This window comes from Ursus americanus, chromosome 22 (assembly GCF_024610735.1).
Source record: "Ursus americanus isolate L20-20 chromosome 22, mUrsAme1.1.p, whole genome shotgun sequence".
Taxonomy (NCBI): domain Eukaryota; kingdom Metazoa; phylum Chordata; class Mammalia; order Carnivora; family Ursidae; genus Ursus; species Ursus americanus.
The window spans coordinates 4721217-4743796 of NC_142148.1; the positions used below are offsets into that span (position 1 = coordinate 4721217).

The window sequence follows — 22580 nt, forward strand, 5'->3', positions numbered from 1 at the left end:
CTTTCCCATAGTTATCGGCAAGAGGGCCGGCCTGGTGGCCGTGTGACCTGGGCGTGCCCACAGGGTCCCAGGCTGAGAAGGGCCCCACGCCGGGTTGAGTGGTCCACTGTCACCGTCCTGAAATTCCTTGGTTTCAAAACATGGACCCTGCATTTTCAAATATGCACTGGGCCCCGCAAACCACGTAGCTGGTCCGGCAGCCGATGTTTGCTGTGACGCTCTGGCACATTCGGCACCAGGCTGGGCAGATGACACGCCGCCTCCCAGCCCTCCCCGAGCTCGCGGTCAGCGGAAGAGGCCTGACCTGCACTAACACGGCTCAGTGCTGGGAAGGAGTGACCAGCACTCCCGCTGTTCCCTATGAGGGGAGGGGGATGGGGGGGCACAGGCTCTAGGGGGCACCAGAAGGCCCAACGTGAGATCGGGTCATGCGTAAGTTCTCACCGAAGAGGTGACACTGGAGCTGAAGGATGAGAATGAGCCAGAAGGTCCAAAAAGAGCAAAGTGCAAAGTGCAAAGTCCCTGGGGAGAGTACGAGATGGGTGTGTCGGTCATTTCAGGCCGCAGAGCAACACCACAGACAGACAGGCTTAAACGTGTAGTTCTCACAGTTGGGGAGCCTAGAAGGCCCCAGCCCCAGGCGCCAACAAATCCTCAGGTCTGGTCAGGTCTGGTCAGGGCCCACTTCCTGCTTCACCTTCTGGCTGCTCCCACACCGGTGTCTCGCTATTCTTGCAAGGGCACTAATCCCATCATGGGGGCTCCATCCCCAAGACCACGTCTAAACTTCATATCTCCCCAAGGCCGCACCGCCACAGGCCATCACACCGGGGGAACAGGGTGTCAACCTGTGAATTTGGGGAGGGCACGACCACTCAGCGTGTCACACCGGGTATGATATAAGACATTCACCGGAGGTCAGCGTGCGCGGTGCACAGAGCACCAGCAGAAAACAAGCAGAGGAATCCCAGGCAAAGACCGGATTTTGTAGGACTTATAAGTGCAAAGAGTTTTGAATAGGAGAGCAACTCGATCGTATATATGTTTTTATCATCCAGTACTCGATAACAGCAAAACTCTGTGTCCTCTGAAATACAACATAAAATGTGCCCCTGGGAACCCACCTCTCACACGATGAACCAGAACCTTGCCAGTGACTTTATCCACCTGTCAAGTTCCCTTCCCTTCCTTCTGTTTGTCCTTTCCCTGCCTCTTCAGGGCAGGTATGCCCTGAATGTATTTTTTAACTATGCTTGTACTTCAGCTATCTCAGAGCGATGGGGACCTGCTTGTGTTTCTTCTTCTGCACCCACTTTTGTCACCCCCTAGTGTGTTTCTAGAATGTTTCTAGGATGTGGGTGTGGCCACAGTGTATCAGTTTTTTGCTGCTGTATAATATTCCAGTGCATAAGGCTGCTACAGGTTATTCTTCCATTCTTGGGTCTACAAACATTCTATTTGTTTCCCGTCTTGGGCTATCACAAGCAAGTTTGTCACAAACATTCTGGTACTTGTCACTGGATGGGTAACGTGTGTGTAACAGGTGTGCAAGAGTTATTTAATCGGAGTGGTGATTTACTGATGGGTTAGGAAATCACATTAGTGGGGCCCCACCCATGTGTTTTCTTCAGTGAAAGAGAAGAGAATGCTACCGCATAGACATAGTGAGAGCCAGTATTGTTTCCTAAAACTTCTAGTTCCATTATATGCTCGTGTGTGTCTGTACGTGCATGTGTGTGCAGTCGTGCACGGCCTGGTCGGTGTTAATGTTAAGTCTATTTCTAACTGCGAGTCATAGAAACGGTTTGTAAGCCATGATCTCCCATTGTAAACTTTTATAAAGTTGATTTACAAGGGTTGCTTTACAAAGGAATTATCCCAATTTACACTCCCCCTGGCAGGGCTCCCACCGATCTCCAGCCACACTCGCTATTTTTGGAATTTATAATTTTTGCTAATCTAATGAGTATAAAATGTTACTTCGTTGGGTCTCAATTTGCATGGCCCTGACTATTCATGGGTCTGAATGTCTCCACACGGCTTTATTTACTATTCATTTCTTCTCCTGTGAAATAGTGGCTCGCGCCTTATGCTTCTTTTCCTATTGTATTGTTTGCCTTTTCCTTAAGATTTGTGGGACTTCTTTACATATTCCGTATATTAACTCTTTGCTGGTTATTGTGTTGCAGACATCTTCTCCTGGTTTGTGGCTTTCCTTCTCATTCTCTTCATGGTGTCTTTTGAGTAACAGAAGTTCCCGATTTTAATGTGATCATATTTATCAGCTTGTCTTTCAGCATTAACGCTCTCAGCATTTTGCTTAAGAAACACTTTGCTACTTTGAGGTCCTAAACATATTCTCTTACATTTTCTTCTAAAAGTTCCAGTGTTTTGCATTTACATTTAAGTCTTTTATCCACTGGAAATTGACCTGGGGTATGGTGTGAGGAAGGGCTCCAATTTCTTGTCGTTTTCTCTGTGGATAACCAATTGTCCTGGTCCTGCTTGTTGAACAGACATCTCTTCCCCACTAATCAGGAGTCCCATCGTGTCTCAAGCTCATAAACTTCATGAGTCAGTATCTGAGCTCTTTATTCTATTGGTCAATTTATCTCTTCACAGAATATACAAGTTTTCAATAAATCTTGATCTCTGATACAGCATGCCCCCATATCCTATTTTTCTTCAATTTCTGACAACTTTGCTCTTCCATATAAATTTTGTAAACACCTTGTCAAGATCCTAAGGAAAAAAAATGGGATTTTTGACTTGAATACCTTGTGTCTATGGATCAGAAGGGAATAAACATTTCTCAATATTTCCTATCCATTAATATGTCACTTAATTTTTTTAAATCTTTATTGTCTTACAATACGTTTTTATAATTTTCTCTAACTGTGTCTTGCTTCCTTTTATGAGATTTATACCTAGGTACCTTATACTTTTTACTAGTATCATAAATGATGTCTTTTCCCTCCAACTATTTGTTGCTGTTACAGAATGGAATTGATTTTTTTACATTGATTTCTTTTATCCAGTCATCTTGCTAAACACTCATATTGTTTCCAACCATTTTTCTGTAGACGTTGAGTTCTGTACAAAGATAATTATATCATCTACAGATAGTGATCATTTTATTTCTTTTCTAATCCTTATGCCTTTTTCCCCCCTTACTCCTAGGACCTTCAGTAAATGCTGAAACTAACTGGTGACATCTTTTCTTACTCCTGATCTCAAAAGTTCAGTATTTCACCATTAAGAAATGTCACTTAATGTACAAATTTTAGTAATGCCCTTGATCAGCATAAGAATATTTCAAAATTATTTCTCTTTTGATAAGAGTTTTTTAAATGGTGAATGGGTATAGAATTTTATCAAATGCTTTTTCTGCATCTATGAGTAGTAGATCATATGGTTTTCCTCTTTTAATCTGTGAATGTGATGAATGACACCAACAATTTTTTTTAGTATTAAGTGTGTTTGCATTATTGGGATAGACCCAACATGAACAGAATGCACGGTCTTTTTATATACTATTGCATTCCATTGCTAATATTTTATTTGGGACTTTTGCAACCATGTCCATAAATGAGATTGTCTCGTAAGTTTCCTTCCTCACCCCATCCTTAATTTTCCTTCCTCACACTGTCTTCAAAAGGCTTCAGCGTCTCTCTCTTGTGAGGCTCCTTTCCAAAACCCGGAGAGGGGCAGGAACCCTAGCAACGTGTTCACACGAACATCAGTATTTGCAGACTTTGAAAACGGAAACTATTTTCACATTAGGCAAATGGGAGACGGTCTCTCCCTGCTCCTTGCTGGCTCTGTCCACCCTGACCTCCTTCCATCCCTGCCTCGTGCTGTAAAGTGTTGGAGTGACCACGGGCATTTGGGGGATCCAGCTTAATGAGAAGGTGAGTTGGGGATCCTTTTACTTAGTGGGATATGTTCATGGGCTTTGCAGCCACTTCTCTGTATAGTTAACTACTGCTATCTGAGCCCGTGTGGAACTGGCTTCAGGAAAACTCTTATCCCCAGGTCGGTAGTGGGAGCTACTCTCATGAAAGGACATGCGTTTGGACCTGTCCTCTGGTACCAGTCACCAAAACCACACAGGTGGTGTTGAGACAAGGCATGAAACAGAGATCCAGAGCTAGCATATGCAAAGTTATTTCGAATCACATAGCTCATCTGTGAAAGAAATTTGGTAGAGATTTCCCAAACTCTGATAACACCGCAAGAGACGTATGACCTATGACAGTGAGTTCACGAGGCTAAAAAAAAGTTTCTAAATTATCAAAAACCAAAAATAGTTTCAGTCAACAAAAGCAGAAGAAAGCCTGAATGACCTTTCTACTCTTGCCATAGAAAATGAAAGTATAAAATCTTTGTCATATGAAGAGGTGATCGAAGAGGATATGATCCCAAAAACTGTTGGAAGAAACTGCAGTCTGATTGATAAAGACAGTGTGCCTTTTTCCTGGCTGTTGTAATGTTGGTGGTCTCTTTCGACTTTATAAAATTTGTAATTTCTTGTGATATTTTTCTCCTTCGAAGTCAATATCTACTTTTATTTGACATTTGATACATTTGCACTTTTTTTCTGAAGAGGGTCTCCCAAATTGAATACACTTTGGGCTCTACCCTCGGTAGAGAGGACTCACGCAGGAGGTGGGGCATGCCCCCTCTTTTTCTACTTTCCGGCAAGAGTTTATGTAAAATTGCAACAAACTCTTTTTTAAAGTTTAGTGGAACTCATGTAAAAACACTCTGGCCTGGGTTTTCCATTCATTTGCTTTTTATTTATTTATTTATTTATTTTGTTTAGTGTTCTGTTTTGTTTTCTGTTTATTTGGGGGAGGGGACGATTTCAAATCACTGCTCAATTTCTCAGTTATGGGGCTATTCACACAGCTACATACACTGAATCGTAAGCTTCTTTTCACAAAAATATCTCTGCTGGATCTGTAGTTATGCCCCCTTCCATTCCTGATTTTATTTCTCTTCTCCTCTCTCCCATCCATCCACTGTTCTTTTCTTTTCTTTCTTTTCTTTTTTGGTAAGTCTTACCAGAGATGTATCAAATTTATTAAGGATTTCAGAGAACCAACTTAAGCCTCACTTATTCTGTTTTTTATTAACGTCTGCTTTTTTTTTTTTTCTTATTATCTCTTCTCTTTTCCCTTATTTGGTCTTATTCTATTTTTCTTGTTCTAACTTTTTAAGTCGGATAAGTACCTTTAATTTTCAGGCCTTCCTCTTTTAAATATAAGCTTATAAGCCTATAAGCTTAACTCAAAGTCTTGCTTTCTCTGCATTCCACAAGTTTTGATAGGTACTATTTCCCATTTTTGCTTGGCTGTATGTTCTGTATTTTTTTAACTTTTATTTTGATTCATTCATTGATAATTGAGTGTTTTAGAAGTGTTTTCAGGGGTGCCTGGGTGGCACAGTTGGCTAAGCGTCTGACTCCCGGTTTCAGTTCAGATCGCGATCTCAGGGTCGTGAGATCTAGCCCAGTATTGGACTCTGTACTCACTGTGGAGTCTGCTTAAGACTCTCTCTGCCCCTCCTCACTGTGCTCTCTTTACCTCTCTAAAATAAATCAGTAAATCTTTAAAGAAGAAGAAGAAGAAGAAGAAGAAGAAGAAGAAGAAGAAGAAGAAGAAGAAGAAGAAGAAGAAGGAGAAGAAGGAGAAGGGGAAGGGAAGAAGAAGAAGAGGAAGGAGAAGAAGTGTTTTTAACTTCCAGATGCATGGAATTTCATGAAATGTTTTTATTTCTGATTTTAAATTTAGTTGCGTTCTGATCAGTTATGTGGCCTGTCTGACACCAATTGTTTGAATTTGTTGAGACTTATTCTTTGACATAGCACAGGGTCAGTTCTTATAAATGTTGCACGTGTGCTTGGAAAGAATGTGCATCCTTTAATTGTTAGGCACAGTTCTATACACACAGACACTCATACAATACACAGACATATGCACACATTCATGTGCACACGTGTACACACACATATAAAAGGAATTAGGTTTGTTCATTGTGTTTTTAAATCTTCTGCATGTTACTAACTTGTCTGCTTGACCTATAAATAATTGAAAACATTGTGCTATATAATCTTCCATCAGGATGATGAATTTGTCAATAGTTCTCTATGTCTATAGCAATTTTTGCTTTCTATATTTTGATGTTACTTAATGATATCTCCCTGGCAAATTGGACCATTTGTGGAATGACCTCTATCTTTAATAATGCTCTTCATTGTATATCCTGTTTTATCTGGCATCAGTTTCCTTTCATTTAGTATTAGTAGGTGGCTTTCACTCACTTTACTTTCAACCTTTTTGTGTCCTTATGCTTCAAGTATGTAAATAACATATAGCAGGAGTTCTGAAAATCCAATTTGATAATGTCTGCCAACTGGCAAGTAAATCAGATTTGTTTCTATTGTCTTCTTATTTTCTACAAATTCTTTCTATTGTCTTGTTATTTTCTACAAATTGTGCTTGTATGCTTTTTTCCTTTTTTAAAAATATGCTTTTTATGTATTGCTTTTTATATATGCCATACATATTATACATATTATATTATATATTATACTTTTTATATATGCCATATATATTATACATATATATTATACATTTTTATATATGCCATATATATTATACATATTATATATACATAAAATATATATATACTTTTACATATGCCATATATATTATACATATTATACATATTATATATGCCACATATATTATACATATACATATTATACATATATATGTATACATATTATACATATATTACATATATATTCTATATATACACACATATATATATCCTAAATCATATTATAAATATATGACATATATATATTTAAAAGATGAGTTGGGTTGTGTTTGTTCCTATTACTTTTTTCTTTCTTCTGGTTTAGAAGTTATACAGTATTTCTATTACTTTAGAGGCTACCCCTAAAATTATAACATCTTAACACTTAATATCTTCACTGTTTTCCTGATACAAAGAATTTAGAACACTAACCTAAATAGTCCTCTCCAAAATCACAAACTGCTGGTTTCCAGTATCATAGTCATGTCTATCTTTTTACCCCACAAAATTAGAGATTATTAGTGTATTTGTTTTGTGTGTGTATAGATTTACAATATTTTCAAATTCTTTGCTCATTAAATCTTCCTAAAAATCAGACCTTCTTTCTTAATTCCCTTGTATAAAATGTCATTTGTGTAGTGGTCCTCTTGGTACCACACTCAGTATTGTTTAAATGAAGATGCCGTTGTTTTAGCCTTGTTCTTGAAAGGCTATTTGGCTAGATGCACAAATGTGGACTGATGGCTCTTTTCTCCTCTTTTTACTGTTAGTGTTCTGCAAGTTCAAGGGTTGATTTATTTTTATTAATCTTGCTTGGTATTCACTGCTCTTCCTGGCTTCTGTGGTTTGGTGTCTTTTATCACTTCTGGAAATTTTTCAGACATTGTTTCTCTACCTGCTGCTTCTCTGCTACCCTGCCTTTTCTCTCCTTCTGGAAGACATTAGACTTTCTCCATACAGCTGCTATGTCTCTCAACCTCCTCTCCTAAGTTTTCAGCCCCCTCTCTTTCTTTCCTGAATTTTGGATAATTTCTTTACATCTATTTTCCAGTTCACTAATTTCCTTTTCAACTGTGTCTAATCCGCTCTGTGATCCAGCCACTAAGTTTTTGTATCAACGATTGTATTTTTTTATTTCTTAAGCTTCTATTTGATTCTTTTTCCAAATCTGCTTGGTCATTTTTTAATAGGCTCATGTTTGTTGCTCATTTCTTTTATTCTAAGTTTTAGTTTATTAAACGTCTCATACATACTTTTTTTTTTCTGTGATAGTAATTCCAATATCTGATGCTCTTGGGATGTAAGTTTTTTCTTTCTGCTAACTCCTAGTCTATAGTGAGTTGTTTACTTGTGTATCTGGTGATCTTTAATTGGGAACTCATGTTTGTTTGGTCTTAATTCGTGGAAACTCTTGGAAAAAGCGATCATGCTGTTCTCAAAAGAACATTCATATTTGTTTCTCCCAGGAGCCAAGAGGCAGCAGCAACCTGGGACCACCCTAACTTCTGGTTTGCCCCTTGGTTCTTACCATAAGTAATGCTGGCTTTGACATTTGCCCTCAGGACGGGCTCCATTGGTCCTGCTTCAACTCGGTTTGGGGATCAGGGAATTCAGGGGCTTCCCTACTATTTGAAAAATTCTACTTTACCTCAAATCTACTTGTGCGTAGTGAGAGTGTCTTCAGAAGAGTCAGAGAGCCACACTGCAGAACCAGGACGCTGATCTACATTGTTTTAAAGATTGCGCTTGCTGCTCCATGGAGAGTGGATTATAGGGGGCAGAGTGGATGCTGGGAAAACAGTGAGGGGCAACTGCCAGGTTTGCAGGTGAGAAATGATAGTGGCTTGACCCAGAGTGGTGGCAGTGAGATAAACAGAGGGGTGTGAATCCAAGTTAATGGGGTATCTGCTTAGTAACTTGTGTCCCTTGTTTATTTACAGGCACAAAAACGTGTGATTAGCCACAGACGTGCATTCTCTTCCACTGTTCATACGCTAGATAGCAGAAAGTGAAAATTTTGATAATATTCAGTGTGGCCAAATTCTCTCTATACCATTGGTGGAGGCTAAATCGAAATAGCATTTTTGGAGGACCATTTGGTCCAATCTAGTGGAATATTAAATGTACAATTTCTTCATTAGGGATTTCTCCAAAGGACACATGAAAAATGTGCACCAAAATAAACATTAAAAGGATGTCCAACATACTGTCGCATGTAACAATAGCAACAGACAAACAAACAAACAAACAAACCAAAAAACCTGACCATATCTAGATGGCCATCTGCAGAGGACTAGCTAGCAAAGTCAAGATTCATCTATATAACGGAATCCTCTTTTACCTTTTCCACGAAGGGATACGTCCACGGTGGAAAGATACCCCTGATAATTTAAGTGTAAAAAGCAAAATGCAGAACGATGTGTATAGAAAGATTGCATTCATAAAACAAAGTTTTAATAGCCAAATAAAAAACATATACATTTACATGCAGAGATCAGCATGAAACCATTTTCTGGGAGAATGCACAAGAAACTTAACATGATTCACGTTGGAGAAAGCAACCGGGGCTTCGGGGTAGAAAGCAACTTTCGCTTTTCGTTTTATACCTTTTTATACATTTTGAAAATTCCACTGCAAGCCACGTATTGCTTTTGTGTGAAGAGTTCCGCCTGTTTTTATTGGACTTTGCTTGATTAGGGAACCCGCTTCCCCTGGTCATTACACCGCCTGCTTGTGGCACTTCATTATTTCCTGTGGTTCCTCCCTTGAAAACTGTGAATATGCTTTAGTCCCTCCAGTCCTAAAAAGCCAACCTTCCTCCAAGATTTCTAAAATCTATGATGAAGTTAAAAACATAGATTTCAAATAATATGCATAACATCGTCCCGTTTTTGTAAACAATAACAGAATAAATGCATGTATCTGTGTATAAAAGAAAAAAGAGTCTAGAAAGATGTATCCATTCATTCCGCAGAAATGTATTGTGTGCCTGCCATGGGCCAGGCATCGTTACAGAGACAGGAGTTCAAAAGGCACCAGAGTCCCCACGCTCCACCGCTCCCTGCAGCCAGCCTCTCGAATCTAAGGGCAGTGTGGACCAGCAGGCTCGTGGCAACGCGCCGCGGGCAAGCTTTAACATCACCTTTTACGCTTTTCTGTACCTTCTGATCCATTTTTGGCTTGCCCTGTGTATGGCATAAAAGATCTTATATAAAAATAATAATTAAGTCATAAAACACAATCTCTCTATCCCTCTGGTTTTGTCTCTCTCTCCTCCAAACGCCTACACTCATCCGTGCGATATTTGAGATACGCTGATACTAAAAAATGTTGCGTTATGTATCTGGAAATCAAATTTAAGGGTACGTCTTGTGTTTTACCTGCAGCCCTACTTTTAAACCACCTGCCCCCAGCACATCTGCTCCTCTCCGGGTGGCGCTCCGTGGGCCCCGCCCGGCCCTTCCCTGGGGGGTGCTCCCCTTGGGATGCTGCCCCTCTCCGACTTCCACCCTCGCCTCCTCCTGGAGGCCCCATCAGCTCCTCAAACAGCACAGCCCAGACACAGAGTCCCCCAGTTCTCCATCTCCAGAGAGGCCCCACCATCCCCTCCAGGCTCCAGGCTGAGAACCCACAGACCCACGCCACCTCCCCTCCCTGACCTCACCCCACATCTCAGCAGCGCCAGCCCCTCAACGCCGCCTGCCCCAGCCTCGCCTCCGTGCCTGGGATTTGAGGTGGGTTCTCACAGGATCAAGCCCTTCCTCCCCAACACCAGCCCCCGCCACACACACCCGCACACTAGATCACCCTTACACAAGGCAGGAGGCCTTCGAGCCTTGGCCCCCGCCTGCCTGTCACCCTATGCCACCGCGGCAATGTGGCCACATCTGACCGCTACTGTCCTATAATTGGGTCGCCGTTTCTCTCTAAAGCTAGTAACTCATTTTCACTTACTTTAAAACAACCTAACCCTGTATGCGTTCGCCTCGTGCTAACAAAATCCCAGGCCTGATGTGTCAGTCATCGAACCGAATCAAAACGGACATGTCACTAATCAGATGTCAGCTGTCCGTCATGCTCCCCCCGCGTCCTGGCCGGCGCCCTCCAGGTAGGCACAGCGCCCTTGGAAGGCTCTGCCTTTCCGAGTGCCCACCCGCTCTCAGCCCCCCACATGGCTCCCTCTGTTTGAAGAACACTCTAGCCCCCCGAAGCGGCTCACAGGACCCCGTGAGTCGCTCCCGGTGCCGCCTGCCCCCCCCCCCCCCCGCTCCCCTGACAACCCTCACCCCGGGCCCGTGCGTCACAGGGACTAATTACGTCTCCCTCAGACTGTCTGCGGCTTCACACCTCCCTGCCACCTTCGCAGCCTCAGCCCGAGTGCCCATTATGGCTCTCGTCCACCTGTCAAGCAGCTCCTCGTCCTGCAAGGCTCTCAAGGAGCATGTGGGCGGTGAGCCCCTCCTGGAGGCCCCTCCTTGTATCTCCCTTCAGCAAACGGGATCAGCATCGGGCAGAACGTCTCCAAGGTTCTGTCGATTGCCCTGGCTCGGAATATCAGACCCTGCGCTGTCGTACAAGCATCTTCACTACCGTGGCCAGGTACACAGTAGGTGTTCAATAAATGGTGAGATGGAAGGAAACCAGAATGTACAGGTAACGGACCTGGTCTGGAGTTTGAGCCTTTCCACCCACCGACCTGTATGACACTCTCGGACTTTCCTTCCCCGTGCCTCTGTTTCCCCACCTGTAAGATGGGGCGATCACAGTTCCCACCCCCAGAGGCTTGTTAGCACGACTGAGCAGAGAAGCACACACGGGCTTTGCAGACCCTAGAGCTTTACAGAAACGTGGGTTCATTCCCGGGACCGTCACAGGACAGGGACACCAAATTGGCGATGGCCATCCCCTGCGTACCAACCGCGTCCCCGCCGTGAGCCGTGTGTGCCTCCCCGGCATGAGACTGCCCTGGCCCAGGGTCGCAAGGGAAAGCAAGAATTACAGGGCTGTTTATTTAACATTTAGGAGCGAACGCATTTTCCTGGACCTTGTCTGCAACACTTAAGCCAATATCTGCGTCTTTGGGTTTCTATTTGTATGGTAATTTAAAAATAGGGTTCGGACTTACGGCAGGCCTTTCTCCTGAAACTCTGAAAGCACATTAATTTTCTAGACGGTAAAATAATGCCATAATTAAATATTACCATTTCTCTTAAAATAAAATCTGGTAACTCCTAACAAAATGGGTTTTTCGAAACATGATGTAGGTTTTCCCACAAAATTACTCTCTAGGGAAATTCGTTATTTTCAATGTATGGAAGAGACCACAAACTTAATCTCAACGCAATGTAAGAAAAATTGATTTGTGAAATTACAATAATTTTCCTGCATTTAAAATCTCCGTGCTTCCCGTCGTCGCTGACCCAGAGGTCCCCCTCCCCCATCTGTGTCTCTAGGGAAAGGCTCAAGGGGCCAGGATGTTTTGTTTTATTGTTTACGAAGCTTCCTAGATGCTCTTTCTTGTAGTTCGCATTGGAGTTTTTGTTCCGTGCTGCAAACTTCTTTGAAAGGAGGCAAGGCTAGGTGACCCCATTACCCATGTCCTTCAGTCTCCAAATACGTTCTCTGTGGGAGTAGAAATGATGCCTCGTGGGAGAAAGCATGGGGCCCAGAGCTGGCCTTCCATGGGTTCGCTCTTCACCGACGCCAGGGTGGACCAGCGAGCCTTGGCGGCCCCAGGGCTGGAGGCCGATGCCGGAGGAGGTGGTGCCCTGTCTCACCCAGGGCGCCCAACCGCCCCAACCAAAGCTCAAGAGGGCCCCCTTGTGGAGACTCCCATGAACAGCCGGGTAAGTGGTGTCCTTCCCCCAACGCCGGGTTGCTCCCCGCGACCCCACACATCTCCGGGCAGGTCTCAGGACCAAAGACGCTCAACAGAAACGACCAACCTCCAACCTTCTCTCTTCGGGACCTAACATTTCCGTGGGACAAGAACGTTCTTGGCCCCTCCAGGGAAGAGCTCCCAAGGCCCCATGAAGAGTTAAGCTCTTCAACCTACGGCCCGAAGATCCCTTTTCCTTTGCTTTTTCCAGAGCCTTCACCACGATGACACACACGTCTTCTTTCTTATTGAATGTGTCAAAACCTTGTGATTATCTTACCAAATTCCTGTTCTGTAGAACAATGAAAGCGTCAGTCTTCTGCCAAGAGGGCGAGCAAGGGAGACTTCTAGACACACGTTCTATTGAGCAAATACTGACTTGGAACTACACCCTTATGGCAGGCACCAGGATGTCCGGCCTGGGCACACTCGGAAGCCCTGGGGGAGCTCACGCGCTATCCTTCCAAGCCCCCATGCCCCTCGCTCCCTCCTCAACACATGGGACGCGACGCTGATATCAGTGGAGAGCACTGACCGGACTTGTCATCAATTATGAACATCGAAGGGCCAACGTGCAGATCTGGGAACACAGGCGCTAGAGTCGAGCTGACGAGGCCTTGTCTCCAAGACAGCAGAACATCTGGATGAAAAGGCAAAAACTTCCATCAATCACCCTAATGCCTTGGCTGTTTGGAAACAGCTGGGCTTTGGCTGGGCTTTCCCAGTTTTCATCTGGGTGGGAGCCCCAGCCAGAACGAGGAGTAATTAGCATTATCATGGGGCCGAGGGAGAGTTTCGATGTGAACCGTTTTTGTACTGGAACATTCCTAAACAAACAAACAAAAAACACTGGCTGATGAGCCAGGCCTGGTGGGCCAGCCTTGTCTCCCAAACCCCCCATTCCTTTCCCATCCCAGGAGCTGTACATTTCCTTTTCCCGAAACAGGAAACGCTCAGCACAGGCTGTGGGGGGATGTCTGCGTGACCAGCCGCTCCATTATGAAATGTTTTCAATTTTGGAAGCAAGCACAGAGCAATCACCTCCCCCAGGTGGCCCCCAGCGAGCCCCACCTTCTCCACCCACCCCATGGTCCGGCCTGACCCGGGACTTCTCATGGAGAACTGGGGAAACAGGGACAAACCAAGCTCTGCCCTTCACCAGCCTTTCAACACACGGACATCCGACTCGGATGCCGTCTCCCTTCCCGCCCGCTGGGGATCTGCTTCTCCAGGTGCCCAGTCCCTCCAGAATTCCTCGGGGCGACTTGCCACTCTCTGAGCTCAGCAAGCAAAGGAGGGCACGCTTCGAAGTCCAGGAGGCTGCAGGGAGCGGAGAGTGGAGTGTCCTTTTTCTAGCGCGCACCATCTCTGAGTTTCCCGAGAACGCAAAGCCCATCTCTCCCCCCGCCCCCACCACTCGGCCTTGAACACAAAGGCCTCGGATTAGACGGATGATGAGTTTCAATTATGGCCAAATGAGGGACATACGAGGGATCTGAGGACCAGCCATCCACACCAGAGGGGAAGTTTAGACTCCTTAGAATTCAGAGTCTGTCTTCATATTTCTGCGATTTGCTGGTACTGTCATAGCATGACAATCTGTAACCTTCTCGGGGGAGTTAAATGGAAACTCTGCGTGCCTTTTGTGCGATGACTTCATTGCAAAGCACATCTTCTGCTGTAGCAACAGCGACGGCTGCCATCTCAACAGCCGGTTTCCGAAGCTTGTTGGCCAAGCAGCCAGCGCGTACCCTTGCACGCCAGCACATCTCAATTTGTAGAAGGCGGCCACCTCTAATCAAGAGAGGTTCTTTTTTGGGGTGGGGATTTGTATTTAAAATGCGCATAGGCTTCCAAGTCCAAACATTCTAGGTGAATTACCTCAAGCTGAGGATTTTGAAATAAACCAGAGGATTTCAGGCTTTTTTTTTCTAGGCAACAGAACACTTTTTTTTTTTTCCAAAGGAGATCTTAATCAGCATCCCACTATATAAACCAGGGGCTACTTGGGCTAAAGTGGGGGGTGGTGGGGTGGGGGCTAGAGCTTCCCTCACTGGGTCTCCCCCTTTTCTCCCCTCCAAAAATGCCAGTGGTCTTCAGAAACCAGCTTGCAAACCTCCAGTACAACAAAATGTGACACATAGACTCCATGCTTGAGCCAGAGCTAGGCTGTCCCATAGGGCGGCCACCAGCCACATGCAGCTCCCGAGCCCTGAAACACAGCCAGTCTAAACGGGGTTAAGACTGTAAATACACACCTGATTTCCAGCCTTTTATGGAGGAAGAAAAAGCATATATCTAAGTTTTCATGTTTATTACATGTTAAAACAATATTTGGGGCTGAATAAAAATATCATTAAAATTCATTTCACCTGTTACTTTTTAGCTGTTTTAATGTGGCTACTAGAAAATGTAAAATCACATACCTGGCTCACAATCGTTGACTCCCGTTCTGTTTCCATTGAACAGTGCCGTGAGCTAGGTGGAGCCTTCCCTGGGGTGTGCAATCGCACCAGGGCCCTGGTTTGGCTGCGATGGGTTCCAAGGTGCAACAGAGGCTTTCGAGCAAAGCACCTGGGGTCAGGCTCTGACGCTGGATCTAGCCCGTCCGCAAAGCTCTCAGCAGGATTCAATGCTCACACTTAAATCTCCACCTACTTCTCTTTCCTCTCTACTGGCTTGGGTCATCCAAGATCGCAAGCTTGCTGGGAACTCCCTTACCTACCATCCATTCACACTTAGCCGGATTGTTAGTGATCCCAACAACTGTAAGCCTTCTCTTTCTCAGCTTCCCTTTCCCGACTGACTCCAATAGCCACTCGTGCACCAACTGATTTTTAGGAGGGAAACCCCAAAGGGTGGGAAAAGTGTCAACAAGGAGCTCATGCACATCAGTCTTATGGTGCACAAGTCATTCATTCATTCATTTATTCATTCATTCAACTGAAGGAGCAATTCTAGCTAGCATTTATTGAGCACTTACTATGTACAGATATTCTTCTCAGTGCTTTCATGTCTTCACAACAAATACGAACTGGGCATCCATTGGGCATTGTGTTAGATGCTAAAGAATCAGCAGTCAGCAAGGGAGATAAAGACCTGTCCTCATGAGCAGGCAGACTAATGGGGAAGACAGTGAGAGAAAGGAAGGAAGAAAATAGGGAAGGGAAAGAAAGAAAAAAGAAAGAGAAAGAAAGAAAGAAAGAAAGAGAGAGAGAGGAAGAAAGAAAGAGAGAAAGAAAGAAAGAAAGAAAGAAAGAAAGAAAGAAAGAAAGAAAGAAAGAAAGAAAGAAAAGAGGAGGGAGGGAGGAAAGAAGGAGAGAGGGAGGGAGGGAGGGAGGAAGAAAGAAAGAAAGAGGAAGGAAGGAAGGAAGGAAGGAAGGAAGGAAGGAAGGAAGGAAGGAAAAGTTGAGGAACCTAGAGGGATACCCCCAGCAGCAGTGAGCACACACAGCACCCTGATCTTGGTTTCTAAACACCATCCTCCAAAAAAAGGAAACAGGACTCCTAAACGGCTGATTCCAGGACAACGGCAGGGAAAGTACAAAATGAGACTGGAAGATATTCCGGTGCCAGAAAATGAGGAAATGCTCACGAAAAAGACAAGGTCATGTAGAAAGTTACCCAGGAGCTAGGTTGAAGGATCTCCTCATGACCAAATCAGGGACAAGACAGCAAATAAAAATGAACAGATGATAGCAATGGATTGTAACCTATAAAATAAATATATCTGGGTTCATACTAATGCAAATAACAATTAAATAAAGAGATAAATGGGAGAAGAGACAGTGCTCCCTTACAGCACAATTCCAGTCAGTAAATTCAGAAGGGATGATGGGACTAGGGAACGCCCATTTGGAAAACACTGCAGTAATAATTGTTGTCGGCAAGAATCATCAATGGTCATCAATAGATGCCAAAATTAGTGGGGGGAAGGTATAACGAAAAACAAGCCATTTACATTATCTAAGCCTATCCCCGTAAGAGAATTATTAATTACAAAGAGAAAAGTGGTAATTTCACAGCAGAGAAACCTGGCCGTCACCTCCTATCGCAAGTAATCAAAGTGAGCATCCCCAGTATTGGGACAAATGGACCCCACGTGTGGTGTGACTGCCACCTCCGTGCACCCCCAGTATTGGGACAAATGGACCCCACGTGTGGTGTGACCGCCACCTCCGTGGCGTTCTTACCAAAACTTCATAAGCTGAATTAAATCACAAAGAAACATCAGACAACCCCAAATTGAGGAACACACTGCAAAATACTGGACAGTACTCGCCAAAAGGTGTCAAGGCTGTGAAAGACAAAGACCAAGGGACTTCTCCGGTTAAAGGAGACGAGAGACGTGAAAAAGAAATGCGACGTGTGATTCTGAATTGGATCCTCCACCAAGCAGGAGACACTGATGGGGCAGTCAGTGAGAGCTGCCTAGCGTTTGCAGGCTAGTTAGTAACATTTTATCAATGTCGATGTCCTGGTTTTGCTCAAGTAAGATGTCTGTGGGGGACAGTAACATTTGGGGAACAGATGAAGGGTATGCTAGCACTTTCTATCGCTTTTGCAACGTTTTTATAAGTCTGAAATTATTTCAAACGGAAAAGTCCAAAAATAAAAGTAAATAAAAGACAGAAAGCAGGTTAATAATTGTTAGCTGCAATGAGTGCCGCACAGAACAAAAAGGGAGCAGAAAATAGCAGAAGGCAGTGTTCGGCATCAACCTGCCAGGAGCTGCCATTTATCCGTGGACCTCCGTGCAGAGGGAGAACCCAGCACAAAGCAGACGGAACAGTGCTCTGCCTAAGGAACAGCATGCACAATGGCCCTGAGGCAGGACAGTTTCATCCCTGTTCTTCTCTAGAACACCCCATAGAGAAATATGGTGGGATCTGTCAGATGACACTGGGAAGACAGGAGAGAAGACCATGTGTAGATGGAGGCAGAAACTGGAGCGATGTATCTCCTGGCCAAGGAATGGCTGGAGCCACCAGAAGCCAGAAGACGCCGGAAGGTTCCTCCCCTACGGCCTCAGGAGAGCGTGGCCCTGCCCACACCTTGATTTCAGACTTCTGGTCTGCCAGCTCCGACGGAATAAAGTTGTGTTGTTTAGGTCACCCTGTTCGTGGTCTTTCTGAACCGGCCGCTCTAGGACACACAGCCACTGTCCTGCATCGTGAAAGTGCTGTGATGAGTTAACCTCACGCCTGTCCCCCTTCGCTCTGTGCGCCTCTCCCCGGGCTATCCATGAGTCACTTATGCATTTACTTCTTAAAGATTGTTCACTTAAAGCATTCTTTCATATTTTCAAATCAAGCACAGACCAACCCCCCTTTTAAAATTCAGTCTTGTCCTCGGCAATGTGGACGGCACAGCACAAGTTTGCTATGGTCACTGTGGCTGCTTTTGAACACCCTCTAAAAATCAGTGTGGAACCACTGGGGTAAGAGCTCGCCGCTGCACCCGGGTCACCTGGCACACTTCCCAGGACCCCCGCACAAGCCGAGGACAGGAAAGATGACTGCTTTTCTGTTGCTTTTTGCCTCCAAAAGAAAGACCTCCGAAGACCTGATGTTTCTCTGGCTACAAATCCCGTGTCTTTTCCCCACCTCCTACCCTTACCATTCGGGCCCACTCTTGTCACGATCTTTGAAGAAAACACGCATTGTGGAGCTGGGTGGGGACCTTTCTGAGCCTGAAATGCAGGCAGTTTCATCTCTAAAATGAGGACCACCACGTCCACTGAACAGAAGTGCTCCGAAGGCTAGATAAGAGGACGGCACATAGTTTTAATGCCAGTTCTATGAAATGTCCAGAATAGGCAAACCCACGGAGACAGAAAGCAGACTAGTGGTTGCTGGGCTTGAGAGGAGAGAGTGCAGAGTGACCACTGATGCGTACGGGGCCTCTGTTTGGGGTGATAAGAATATTCTGGAACCAGACAGTGGTAATGGTTGCACAGCATGGGGAATGACCTGAATGCTGCTGGAGTTTACTTATACGCTTTACAATAGTTAAAATGATGAGTTGTATGTTAGGTGTATTTGACCAGAATTTTATTTTTTAATTGGATAAGAAGCGTCTGCCTGGGGTGAGTGACACCAGCCAAGTCCCTCCACCTCTCTGACCCAGTTTCCTCATCTGCAGAATGGGGGCATGCACAGAACCTATCACTCCAGCTGCACACAGACAAGCCGGGCATGTGGAACGCACGGACAGGCTGCTCCCTCTGGGATTGCTAGAAAGACGTGGCAGCCGATCTGGAAACAATCTCAGCCGAGTGCCTGTGCTCAGTAGGGTAAAGCAAGCATCCTTTCCCCTTAAGATCTCAGGCAGGCTCCACACGGCGTCGGCCTGTGTAGGCTGTTTCTGGCATTCTGAGTCACGGTAACACGTAAAGGTTGGAGCAGATAATATTTTAAACCCCAGAAGCTTGGTCTGAGCCATTGGGCGCTCTGGATGTAATTCGGCAGGTAATTTGAACGATGCTATCTAATTTCAAATGTCCCTGCTCTGACGAGTGCAAAAGCAGCATAATTTTTAATTAGTGGGTAAACAGTAAATAATGGATGGTCGTAAGTGGACACCGCTGTTAATTAAAAATCCATGGTTGATAAAAATCAATTTGGCCCATGCATTGAACTCAGTCTAACAGGTCCCTGTGAAAAGTTGTGCAATTGGCCCACAGCACCATCTGCTTCCCATGTTCCTTTAGCTGAGACTTTTCGGGGGGGGGGGTGAAAGGGGGGGTGAAAGGAGGGGGCGGGGGCGGGCAGGAAGAGGGGAGAGAAAGAAAAAAATCAAAAAGCTACTGCAAACGCTGCAACAGAACAACGTGTGTGGATTCATTTGTAACTGGTTAATTTAATTTTTGTCACCTTTAAACGGAAGCTCTGCACACGGCCGAGAGGCAAGGGTAGGCTCCGCTCTGGTCTTCCCGCAAAGAAGGTCTCCAGTTGTGTTTCGTGTTTTGTGTGTGTCTGTTCTGAATACAGTGAGATTTCGTGTAGTCTCCTGACTTCATTAAATCCTAATTTCTCATCGAAAAACAAGACAAGCTAAAACACACTCAGCAGGAACACGCTATCTGAGGACTCACCACAAAATGTAACACCCAGGGCCATCTCTTCTCTTGCCTTCAGAGAGTACGGGGGAGAAGGCTTGTTTTCTTTTCAACAGAAAACATTTCCTCAAGAAACAGAGCTTTGTGGAAACAATGTCAATATAATTTTCAGGGCCCGTTTGCTATTTTGCTCTGAGACACAAGCTCGATTTTCCTACCAGGCAAGTAACGCTGACCCCTTTGTCCTTTCCTTCCCTCTGCTTCTCCAACTCAACACGTTCAGATAGGTTTCCTTGACGCCGGTGACGTTCACATTAACCTGCAGAACTGAATCCAGGCGACCCCGTGTCTCCCGGTGAGGGTGCTTGCAGGAGCACGAGAAGGTTCGAGATGCTGACTCGGAGGTATGCCCTGGCTCAGGACCCCTGATGGGGCCACGCTGGCAATTTGGCCCAATTTCAGTGCCCACCCCCACGCCACAACGTCCTGCTTTTGGCCCTCAAGAAATGAGATGTGCCCGAGTTACTACGGAACTGCCCACAAGCTTCTTTTTCAAGACTCCCCTTGCTATGCCCTCACCCTGCAAAGTGGCCCTGGGAGCCCTCGGGCAGCCCGAGTGGCCACGACGGGTCCGTGTGGGGCCAGGTCAGCCCTGGCTGGCTGGAAGGTGGTTTTCATTTCTCCTATTTGGTTAAAACCAAGAATTTGCTGTAGGGCACACTAGGAATACAGCAAGGACCCAGTGCTGCACCAGCATTTTTACCCATGCGCTTCTTCGTTCGTTCGTTCATTCATTCACTCATTCATTCATTCGTTCGTTCAGCAAATTCATCGCCCCAAGTCTGGACAACAGCCCCTTCCCCCTCACTGGGATGGAAGACAGCCCACGGTGGAACCGTCGGGCCAGTCTGACCACCTGGGCTTTGTCATCTGTCACATCTGGGCAGCAAGTGCGCCCTGCCATCAAAGGCCGGCTCACGCAGCCTCTCTGCCCTGTGAGAGGAAGCTAACGCTCACGCCGTCTCCGAGGGTTGTTGCAAAGATCAGGCAGCGACTAAAACCCGTGGGACTGATACGCAGTTAACAGAAACCGTGGCTCCCATCACTGCTCTGGCCGGCCTCACCTGCGCTTTCTCTGCGGGTCTCTGAGGACCCCAAGAGTCTCCACATGAGACCCCAGGCCTCCAGGAAGTGACGGATCTACTCAGCCTCATTTTCCTGAGAAGCTGCTGGGGCGCAGTGCGTTTGGGGGCCCCATGCCCCACCAGACAGCTGCCGAGGGACACTGTGGGGACCTCAGGCCTCCCCAGGCCTTCTCTGGTGGTGCCAGGAAGGTGTGGTGTGCGGTGGAGAAGGGGCAGAGTGTACCTTTCATTTGCTTCTCTGCACAGCCCACAGGCCTTTCTGGGGCCCCCTCGGCCCCTCAGGGCCTGTGTCCCCGAGCCGGCCCCCGAGCACTTGGCCCACAGGCTCGGTGGGAGGAAGTGCCTTTGGAAAGCCTGCTGCAGGGGCCAGCCAGCGGGTCGAGGCCGGCCGCCCCTGAACACAGCCTGTTGCTGTAATATTTGGACCTTGCTCGCCGCCAAGCTTCCCACACATCCCGCCATCTGGGCTCTGTCAAGCCCAACCCTCTGAGTGGAGATGACGGTTTCTGGGGAAATCGCTGCTCTTTAGCAGCTGAAGACCCTGGTGCTCTCGCCTTGGGACAGCAAGCAGAAGAGATTGTGAACAGTCCCAAGGCCAAGGCTGGCTTGTCTCCAGAAGATGAGCACATGTGGGGGTCACTCAGGAGGTCCTGAGGCCCCTGCTGCTCACGGCCATCCTCCCTGAGCCTGTGATTGCTCCCCAATCCACCCCCCACCCCGGTCAGCAGTGCACATCAGCCCCAGTACCCACCATGCATTTACTGGGCACCCACTATGTGCCAGGTGCTGGCCTGGGGCCCGTGGTGTGCAGACGGACTGCGCGTGAGCCCAGCACCAAGGAGGGACAGTTATGTGAGTGGCCTCCAGAGGCAGGTAGCAGTTCTGGCCTGTTCCATAGGGCAGAGGTCAAGAAGGACCTGGGCTCTTCGGGAGATGGGGGGGTGAAGTCCCACTGCCCCAGCACCTCGGTCTGAGTCTAGAGGGCCCCTTGTCCAGGAGTGCAGAGTCCTTCAGCCACCACGTGGCAGGGCCTGGCCACAGCAGGTGAGTCTTCGGAAGGTCTGGCCTTCTGGAAGTCTGGTGTGGCACAGTAAATCTCGAAGGCTTTCCAGCTCAGGAGTCTGGGGTCGTCTCCCTCCAGAAGGCTAGTATTCCATGCTGGTCATGACTGAGGTCCGGGAGATGGTGAGTCCAGACGCTGACCGAGGCGCCCTGCCTTGGGTGTGGCTGAGGAGGAGCTGGGTGCCCCTGGCAAGGGGGCGAAGGCAGACCCTGGCTGGCCCTCTGACCCTGCGACCGCCCAGGATGGGTTGGGAGGGCAGGTGGGGCCGGCAGAGTTTCTGGAGCACATCGGGATCACTAACCCGTGTCTGTCTGCTTTGCAGTCCGTACCGCAGAGGCGACTGGGACGGCAGGGGGTAGCCGCCTACACTGGGAACCCCGCTGCCAACAGCCCCTGCCCAACAGAGCACCCATCACTGTGCTGCTGCCCCCACGCCTCGACGGGCCCTGGGTCTCCACCGGGTAAGACCCTGAGGTCACCCTGATCACAGGCCCCTGGGCAGGGAGACTTGACCCTCTCCGAGCCTCAGTGTCCCCACGGCACGATTCATCCCGTTGTCCAAGAGGCTCGCAACCTGCCAAACACGTGGTTTTGCCGCCCGCCTCCACAGTGAGAGCCTGGCAGGCAGGACGCGCCCTCGCCACACGCGGCCATGGATGAGATCCGTGTGTGCAGCACACCGAGCACCCAGGATACAGTACTTGCTGAGTGCCCACTAGGTATGGGGGAGCCACTGTGGGGACGGGCCCCGAACACACTGACACAGAAATAAGTGTGGTAAACTTGAGATAGTGCTAAGCTCTGCCACGAAGGGCACAGAACCGAGGA

General features: G+C 46.7%; 1 protein-coding gene across 1 annotated transcript in view; it reads left to right on the forward strand.

Annotated features, from left to right (window-relative positions):
* The window catches only part of APCDD1L (APC down-regulated 1 like), a 51506-nt gene that overhangs the window by 18864 nt on the left and 10062 nt on the right, over positions 1-22580 (forward strand). The window contains exon 3 of the mRNA XM_045808408.2: positions 22075-22213. Within this exon, the coding sequence (XP_045664364.2) occupies positions 22075-22213 (139 nt within the window). The remainder of the gene's footprint in view (positions 1-22074; positions 22214-22580) is intronic.